General features: G+C 43.3%; 1 protein-coding gene across 1 annotated transcript in view; it reads left to right on the top strand.

Moving 5' to 3' along the window:
- The window catches only part of LOC141085899 (uroplakin-3b-like), a 38,718-nt gene extending 29,510 nt beyond the window's left edge, over nucleotides 1-9,208 (top strand). The window contains exon 6 of the mRNA XM_073571520.1: nucleotides 8,964-9,208. Within this exon, the coding sequence (XP_073427621.1) occupies nucleotides 8,964-9,093 (130 nt within the window). The 3' untranslated portion in view covers nucleotides 9,094-9,208. The remainder of the gene's footprint in view (nucleotides 1-8,963) is intronic.
- The last annotated feature ends 640 nt before the right edge of the window (nucleotides 9,209-9,848 follow it).

Genomic DNA, 9,848 nt, shown 5'->3' on the forward strand with positions numbered 1-9,848 from the left:
CCAATTTCTCCGCCAGAGAGTTTTACCTGTTGTCTTTGCATCAAGACCTTGATCTCCTTCTGCAGGACTCGTTGTTCACTGGAACCAGCAGTCTCAGCCACCTGTTGCAACAAGACAATAACCTCGGAAAGACAATTTTCAAATACATTTGTACCAAGAGTCATCATGGGATTACATTCTCGTCGATCAATATCCACAACTATCAGACCTTGAGATTTTAACTCTACTCTACCCACTTTAACAGTAATTTCTTTGCATCCCACTTGCGGTAAAGACTGACCATTACTGGCAACTACTGTCAGTTCATCACTTGGGCCACGGGTAAATTCAGAGTCAGCCCAATACCGCTTGTAGAGGATATAGGGCATAGTGGTCACCTGGGAGCCAGTGTCCAGCAAAGCGTTCATGGGGATGCCTTCAATCACCACTGGAAGGATCGGTCTCCCTCCAGCATACTTGGCTCGCCAGTTCCTTGGGCCTTGTGGTCCTACTCCTGGGGGTTGGCCCTCTGCCCCAGGGGTTGCTCGTTTAAATAGCAGAATCTTGCAAGGTGACCTGCCTTGCGGCAGTGACAACAGATGGGACGTCCGTCCTGGTCATAGCGATCGTTGTTCCTCTTTCGGAGTGACGGGGTTCTCCTCTCCCGGAGCCACGGGACATCCTCTGGACTGGAAGCAAGCTGGATCTTCTCCTTGGAGGACACCTGCAGGAACTGCACGGTTTTAGTATGTGCAGCCATCCCTTTGGTCACCTCCTGGCCCTGAAGACGCAGCTCTTCTGTCGAATCTTTATCCAGAGTCTGTGCATCAGCCTCCACACGGATGGAAGGGAAAGATGTTGCTTCCTGGTGGTAGGTGATCGCTTGGCGCCTAGAGGGCGCTGGACGGCTGACAGTTGATTCCTGCAGCACCCGGATAGCCCTGTCCTTGAAATCAGCAAAGTCTAGATCAGGGTTCTGTAGGGCTATGATGCGCAGCTGTGCTCTGTGGGTACTGGATAGGAGTCCCTAAATTAATTGCTCCTTTAACAGTCCGTCTCCATCTTTCACACTGTCAGAGTCAATCTGCTTGACGGCTCGCAGCGCCTCCTGCAGGTTAAGAGCATAGTCCCTTATATTGTCCTGCGCTTTCTGTTTACATCCAAAGAGCCTCATCTTTATTTCAGCTGCAGTGTGGGTGTCATAGGTGCTTCTTAGCTTGGCCAAAATCTTTTTAACAGTCTCTTTGTCAGTGTCCTGCCAGGCTTTTACTTCTCTCTGTGCTGCACCTGTTAGCTGCCCAATCAGGATGTTCACCTTCTGGCTTTCACTCAGGGTATGTGACTCCCCTGAATACTGCGGTAGCCATGCTGCTCCCGGTATGTAAGGCATAGACAGCGGCATCATGGGGACCGCTGCGGTGGGTGCTATTGGAGCCGCAGCCACGTTGGGCACTGCATCTTGCGACGCTGAGGGGCAGGCGGGGGCATCCACCGCTGCATCAGTGCGTGCCTCAGACATTCTCCTTCCCCCCCTAGTTAACGGTTGCCAGGTCCCGGGGTTGAGCGGCTTACCGGCTGTAGGCCACAGCTCCTCCCCTTCTCACGCGCTGTCCTCTCTTCCCGTGCGGCACTTCACTTCCTTGCGCTCTTTGGCAGGCTCTGCCCATGACGTCCCGCCTCTCTGGTTTCCCACGCGCGCCAAGCAGCGGGATAATGGCGGCAATGGAGCCAACAGTCCACAGTACACAAAAGAGTCTCTGGCACACAGGACCCGGGGATACTGGGCTCCATAATCCTGTTCGTGACGCCAAAATGGGTCGCCCTCCCAGGGCTGTGGGGTACTCGGTACCGGGCCGGTCCTTCAGAGGGGAATGTCACAGCAGTGAGTGATTCGTGACGCCACCTGTGGTGCTCGGTAACGAAGGTGTCAAGCCGATGCTGCAGACAGATCCTCAGGGACAGATGGTGTAGTGCAGCAAAGATGTTGCAGCCCTCCATAGGCAGGGCTGTTGGTCCCAGGGCAGTGTAGACAGGTGTTGAGGAAGAGGGTGCAGTGTCTGGCACAGAGATGTAGCAGTGCTAAAGAAGTTGCAGGAAGAAGGCAAGGACACAGCGGAATGTAGTTTCTTTACCTTTACTTGTAAGTGCAGTCCAGGGTCCAGATTTCAGATGGCACAGGAGATGATTAGCCTGGAAGCAACTTAGGAATCTCTTCTGTCAGATGGGTTGTGTAGTCTCCTCTCTAGCGCTTACTCGAGGTACATGCAATACAGTGTTACACTGAAGTTCCTCCTTCTTCTTCCCTTTTGGATCTACCTCGTATGGCAGACAGCTGTAGCCTTCTATCTCTCTTGGCTCACCCTTCGCTGTTGTGCCGCCGAGTCTTAGGTGGGAATAGAGCATTTACAGCTTCCTATTTCTCTGGTTTCTGTTGCAGGACCTTCAGTATCCATACAACCGTGGAGACCAGGCTCCAGATCATGCGCTATCACTGGGAGGGAGCTCTCTATCCTCAGCTCAACCTCCAGCTTCTCTCCACACGTCTACACTCTTTGCCCTCCTCACACTAACTGACTAATTTCCCTTCCTGGCCCTCAGAGAGCACTCCTCCCCCAATCCTGGTTCAGAGCTCCCTCTGCTGGCCTGGAGTGGGAACTGTGTTGCATGACATGGTTAACTGCTAGAGAGACCCTTCATCGCTTCCAAGCCTGACATCACCCTCCCTGGAGGAAGGCAATGCTAGTGTGGCGACCATACTCCTGGGGGCGCCACACATACCCTCCAGTCCCAGCTCAGAAACTGGCAAATCCACACAGTGCATGCACTGGAGGGATTCGTAAGTCTGCAGTCACACAGAGAGAAATTAAATGACACATCGATTTGGACAGGAAAATCCATTTAACCCCTTCCTGACTAGTGCTGTATATAGCACCATGATCACACGGGCTCATGCTTAGTGCCACCGCGATCAAATGTAGGGTCAGCTCCATATGAGAGCAGACACCCTGCGGCAATGCCCATGATCGATGCTAGCACCAATAGTAGCATTTAACTCCTGTGATGCCACAGTCAATAGTGACAGCGACATCACGGGGCATCGCAGGAGGAGGGAGCTCCCACTGTGCTCCCATCAGCACAATGTGATGCAAGTGCATTAAGTTGATGGTCTCCATGGTGACCTTGAGATGAAAGATGGCCCCTGGGTCACCCAGGAACTGTGACCTATCAGCTCATGTACAGAGCACGAGCTGACAAGCCTCATCCCAGCATGCCAGACACTGATCTAATGCTCTGTAATGCATTGCAGACTTTTAGATCACCAATCTGTCAGTTTGATGTTGATGTCCCATCCTGGGATAATAACAAGAAATTAAAAAAAGTTAGTAAAAATTATAAAAAATATTCTCAAAAGATCACGAAATAAAGAGCAAAAAAAAATTAATCCAATAAATACATTTATTTATGTAAACAAACAAACAAACAAACAAACACATATTTGGTATCACCGCATCAGAAACGACCAGACCTATAAAACTGTCTCACTATTTAACCCCTTCAGGGAACACTGCAAAAAAAGGCAAAAAACAATGCTTTATTCATCATACCACCAAACATAAAGCGGAATAAAACGCGATTAAAAAGATGAATGTAAATAAAAATTATACAGCTGAAAACAACATCTTGTCAGCAAAAAGTAAGCCACCATACAGCTCCACCAGCGGAAAAATAAAAAAGTTATAGCTCTCAGAATATCAGAATAAAGCGATGCAAGAATAATAATTTTTTCTATAAAATAGTTATAATTGTGTAAAAGCGCCAAAACATTAAACAATGTATAAATGTGGCATGTTGTAATCATACTGACCTAAAAAGTAAAGTTGCCTTAGCAATTTTACCACATTTGGAAAAAACAATACCCGAATTGCTGGTTTTTGTTAATTCTGCCTCCCAAAAATCAGAAAAGAAAGCGAACAAAAAATGTAATGTGCCTGAAAATGGTACCAATAAAAACATCAATTCGTCCTGCAAAAAAACAAGCCATCACATGACTCTGTCCACTGAAATATGGAAAAGTTATAGCTCTCAAAATATGGAGATGCAAAAACTTTTTTATGCAATAGAAAGAGTCTTTCACTGTGTGACAGCAGCCAAACATAAAAACAGATATAAATCTGGTATCACTGTAATTGCACCGACCCGATAAAGTCATCAAATACTGCACAAGGGACGGCATAAAAAATATAACCAATTTCTCACCTGCTGTTGATTTGTTCATTCTATCTCCCAAAGATCGCAGTAAGGCTTGACTCACTTTTATCCTGCACTCTAAGCTGAACGCTTACACAGGAGTTTCCGTGTAAATCTCTGAAATACATGATTCAGACGGAACCCCTGATTGAAGACTTCCTATAATGAGGCAGATGGAAGCACTGTGGATGCTATCTGGCTACCTATGATCCGTCAGTGTCCGTCTTTTTAGGTGTGCATAAAAGCGCGGTCCTCCACAGTTTTGTGCACCTCAAAAAAGAAGTACAATGCTGAATAGAGGACAGAAAGAGTCCAGAGTAACTCTGCTGCCGCATTATAGTGAATGGATCCTTTGGGGGTTTCATCTGAATCCCGTCACTCAGAGATTTAAATGTAAACCTTCATGTAAGCGCTCAGGGTAGAGCGCCAGATTAATGTGATCCCAAATGTTATGTAAAATGTTCCCAACAAAAGCTTCAACTTAATCCTTGAAAAAGCAAGTTCCCGCTCAGCTCAATCCCCAAATAACAGAAATATACACTCACTGGCCACTTTATTAGGTACACCATGCTAGTAAGGGGTTGGACCCCCTTTTGCCTTCAGAACTGCCTCAATTCTTCGTGGCAGAGATTCAACAAGGTGCTGGAAGCATTCCTCAGAGATTTTGGACCATATTGACATGATGGCATCACACAGTTGGCGCAGATTTGTCGGCTGCACATCCCTGATGCGAATCTCCCGTTCCACCACATCCCAAAGATGCTCTATTGGATTGAGATCTGGTGACTGAGGAGGCCATTTGAGTACAGTAAACTCATTGTCATGTTCAAGAAACCAATCTGAGATGATTCGAGCTTTATGACATGGCGCATTATCCTGCTGAAAGTAGCCATCAGATGTTGGGTACATTGTGGTCATAAAGGGATGGACATGGTCAGCAACAATACTCAGGTAGGCTGTGGCGTTGCAACGATGCTCAATTGGTACCAAGGGGCCCAAAGAGTGCCCAGAAAAAATTCCCCACACCATGACACCACCACCACCAGCCTGAACCGTTGATACAAGGCAGGATGGATCCATGCTTTCATGTTGTTTACGCCAAATTCTGACCCTACCATCCGAATGTCGCAGCAGAAATCGAGACTCATCAGACCAGGCAACGTTTTTCCAATCTTCTACTGTCCAATTTCGATGAGCTTGTGCAAATTGTAGCCTCAGTTTCCTGTTCTTAGCTGAGAGGAGTGGTACCCAGTGTGGTCTTCTGCTGCTGTAGCCCATCTGCCTCAAAGTTCGACGCACTGTGCGTTCAGAGATGCTCTTCTGCCTACCTTGGTTGTAACGGGTGGCAATTTGAGTCACTGTTGCCTTTCTATCAGCTCGAACCAGTCTGCCCATTCTCCTCTGACCTCTGGCATCAACATGGCATTTCCGGCCACAGAACTGCCGCTCACTGGATTTTTTTTTCTTTTTCGGACCATTCTCTGTAAACCCTAGAGATGGTTGTGCGTGAAAATCCCAGTAGATCAGCAGTTTCTGAAATTCTCAGACCAGCCCTTCTGGCACCAACAATCATGCCACGTTCAAAGGCACTCAAATCACCTTTCTTCCCCATACTGATGCTCGGTTTGAACTGCAGGAGATTGTCTTGACCATGTCTACATGCCTAAATGCACTGAGTTGCCGCCATGTGATTGGCTGATTAGAAATTAAGTCTTAACACACAGTTGGACAGGTGTACCTAATAAAGTGGCCAGTGAGTGTAGGTGGCTTCCACGTTACTGGTCGTACAAAGGCTCTGGAAAAGCACTATAGCTCCTTGCTCCCCAAAAGAAATTCAGCAAATTCTGCATTCCCAAATCCAAATGTCCTTTCCCTTCTGAGCCCCAGTGTGCCTGAACCACATTCAGCATCCACATGTTTACATTTTTGTAGCGATGAGAGCTCACCTAATTTACAGGTTTGTGTCTCCAGAAGCATGAGCTGGACACCACAATGAACTGGGCACTACAACGTACAGGTAACTATAACGTACTAGGCACTGAAATAGCAGTTTGCAATTTTCACTCAGCAGCATCCACTGCTGCTTGTTTCCGGAAAACACCTATGGAGTCAAAATCGTCACAACACCTGCAGATAAATTCCCAAAGGGGTATAATTTCCAAAATGGGGTCACTTGAGGGGGGATTCTGTTCTTCTAGCACTTAGGGGCTCTGTATATGGAGTCTGCAAACTAATCTATCAAAATCTGCACTCCAGGAAGAAAATAGCTCTCCATCCCTCCCGAGTCTTGCCATGTGGCTAAGCAGTACTGTACAGTCACATATGGGGTACTATCACATTCAGAAAAAATCACTAATTCATGGAGATTGGAAAAAACTTAGTGTACATAAAAATCCCCTTAAAAAACACAATTTTATTAATGATCATAAAACACACCTTCCCAGTGACGTTGAAAAAATGTCAAAAATTAGACCTAGTATAAGGTGCTGCATAGCCCTACATTAAGGCCTGACTGATACCTTCCTATCCGTGGAGGTTGGCACCCTAATAGTACGATATTGGCGCCCCCACTCAACGAGGACTATCCCTCGCTTCCCTAGTGATCCCTAATATCACAGAGGGGAAAACAATTTCCAGGATAGAACAGTAATGAAAAAATCAGAATGCCCTAGGACTTATGCAGATGGTCTACCAATGTGACACGGCACTGATAAACCAGTCCAGCAAAATGTGAACTCCAATATGGTGCCTGTTCCCTTCTGAGCTTTGCACTGTGCTTCAAAAGTAGTTTTTGATCACATATGGGGTATTGGGGTACTCAGGAGAAATTGCTCAAGAAATTATATTGTGCATTTTCTCCTGTTACCCTTGTCAAAATAAAAATATTGGGGTTAAAATACATTTTTTGTGTGATAAATGTGATTTTTTTTTTTAACCTTTCATGGCTTAACGTTATAAACTTCTGTTAAGCACTTGGGGGTTCAAGGTGCTCACCACACATCCAGATAAGTTCCCTGTTCCATAAGGGGTCTAGTTTTCAAAATTGTGTGAATTTTTACTGTTTAGGCTTATCACGTTCTCCAAACGCGACATGGCATCTGTTAGTTATTCCAGCAAATTTTACATTCAAAAAGTCAAATGGCTCTCCTCTTCTGAGCCCTGATGTGCACCAAAACAGTAGTTTTCTCTCACATATGGGGTATCAGCATACTCAATTGCACAACAAATTGTATGGTGCAATTTCTCCTGTTATCCCTGTGAAAAGCTAAAATTTGGGCTTAAAAAACATTTTTGTGTGAAAAATATTTTTTTTTATCTTCACTGCTCAACGTAATAAACTTCTGTGAAGTATCTGGGGGCTCATGGTGCTCAGCACACATCTAGATAAGTTCCCTGAGGGGTCTAGTTTCCAAAATGGTGTCACTTATGAGAGGTTTTCACATCAGGTGCTCTCCAAACGTGACATGGCGTCTGCTAATTATTCCAGGAAATTTTACATTCAAACAAGTCAAATGGCGCTCCTTCTCTTCTGAGCTCTGCTGTGTGCTTAAACAGTGGCTTTCCCTCACATATGGGGTATTGGCATACTCAGTAGATATTGCAGAACAAATTTTGGGGTCCATTTTTTCCAGTTACCATTGCAAAAAATAAAGAAAATTGGGTCTAAAATAACATTTTTGTGAAAAAAATTAATGTTCATTTTTTTCTTCCATATTCCGTTAATTTCTGCGAAGCATCTGAAGCTTTAATATACTTCTTGAATGTGGTTTTGAGCACCTTGAGGGGTGCAGTTTTTAGAATGGTGTCACTTTTGGTCACATAGACCCCTCAAAATCACTTCAAATGTGAGGTGGTCCCTAAAAAATGTTTTTTGTAAATTTTGTTGTAAAAATGAGAAATCGCTGGTCAACTTCTGTTCTAACCCTTCTAACTTCGCAACAAAAAAAAATTATGTTTCAAAAATTATGCTGATGTAAAGTAGACATGTGGTAAATGTTATTTATTAACTATTTTGTGTGACATAACCCTCTGATCTAAGGGCATAAAAATGAAAAGTTTGAAAATTGCTAAATTTTCTAAATTTTCACCAATTTTCACCAAATTTACGATATTTTCACAAATAAACGCAAGTCATATCGAATAAGTTTTACCACTACCATGAAGTACAATATATCTTGAGAAAACAATCTGAGAATTGGTGGTGGAGGTGGGGTTACACAGATTAGCTGGACTGGCTTGCATGGGACGCAGTGATAATCTACTGCTAATAAGCACCAAACGTATTGAAATTACAGCAAGTGACACATCGCGGGAGCCCTACTCGATGTTACTCTCAGACTGAATAATAAAAATCTGAAGACAGATTTTATTTAAGTTATACAGGGCATAAATGGAGAGAGCACCGACAAGATAATATACTTCCCCAAAATGGTACCAATAGGAACTACTGATCGCCCAGCAAGAAACAAGCTTTTTGACAGCTCCATAGAAGAAAGATTTTTTTTTAAGTTGTGGCACTTAGGATGTGGTGGAAAAAGCCAAAGTTTTTTTTCCCTATAAAAACTATTACAATATAAAAAGATACAACATAATTGCATTGCTGCAATTGTACTGAGCGGCAAAATATAGTTAATATGCCAGTGAAAGTTGAAAAAAAATCTAGTTAAAAGTTTATTTAAATTCCCTAATTAATTCATAAAATATTATTTACTGATATCTCCATTTATGTTTTTTAGGCAAAACATAATTTGTTGTAAGAAGACTGAAAAAATTGAACACCCCGTTCCTCAACCACAGAATCTGAAGAATTATAAGACACATCATGCACCTGAACATGCTGAAATATACTCTCAGCCAAAGGTCTAATCTGCAGCTCTACTGACAATCCCAGAACTGGCAATATTTGCTTCTACCTGTATATAATGTTATTTCTTTACTATACTCAGTATATAATGTCACTTCATTATTACTGTGCAGTATATAATGTTATTTCACTATTATACCCAGTATAAAATGTAAGTTCTTTATTGTACTCAGTATATAATGTAATTTCATTGCTTGCTATGATTCTGCATATCTTACAAAAGTATGAATTAGTGTTGGAGGATTTGTAAAGCAAAACTTATTTTTTATTTTTTGCTTGTGTTGATCTGTGTGTTCTAGTACATGACAGGAATATATATACATATTGTGTTTTTTATTGTTTTTTATATTGTGGAAATACCAGATGTGATTTTGTGCCATTCTTGTTACTTCGGGAAGCTAAACACATGACAAAGTAGGCTGGTGGATGGCTGTCCTTCTATAGTGCCAGCTCAATACATTAGTTCTAAGTCATTTATGTGAAAAAAGTGTGACGCCATTAATTGTCTTGGCAACACAAGCTGCTCTCATTTCCAAATAACAATTTAGACTTGAAGATTTAATAGCTTGAAAAAGTATAAAGTGAATCTGTCATCACTAATATTACGTTGTGATAATAAAGTTGTACTCCTTAGTCGAGAATCCATCTGCTGTATGTAAAATCTAAAAAAACAGTCTGAATCACGGAGACATTTTTAGAATCAAGTTACAGAATTGTGTTTGTCATTGGGCACAGCACTTCGTGATATCTCATTGTG

Source organism: Dendrobates tinctorius, unplaced genomic scaffold (genome assembly GCF_039654945.1).
Source record: "Dendrobates tinctorius isolate UK_male_01 unplaced genomic scaffold, ASM3965494v1 ptg000007l, whole genome shotgun sequence".
In the NCBI taxonomy this organism is placed as follows: domain Eukaryota; kingdom Metazoa; phylum Chordata; class Amphibia; order Anura; family Dendrobatidae; genus Dendrobates; species Dendrobates tinctorius.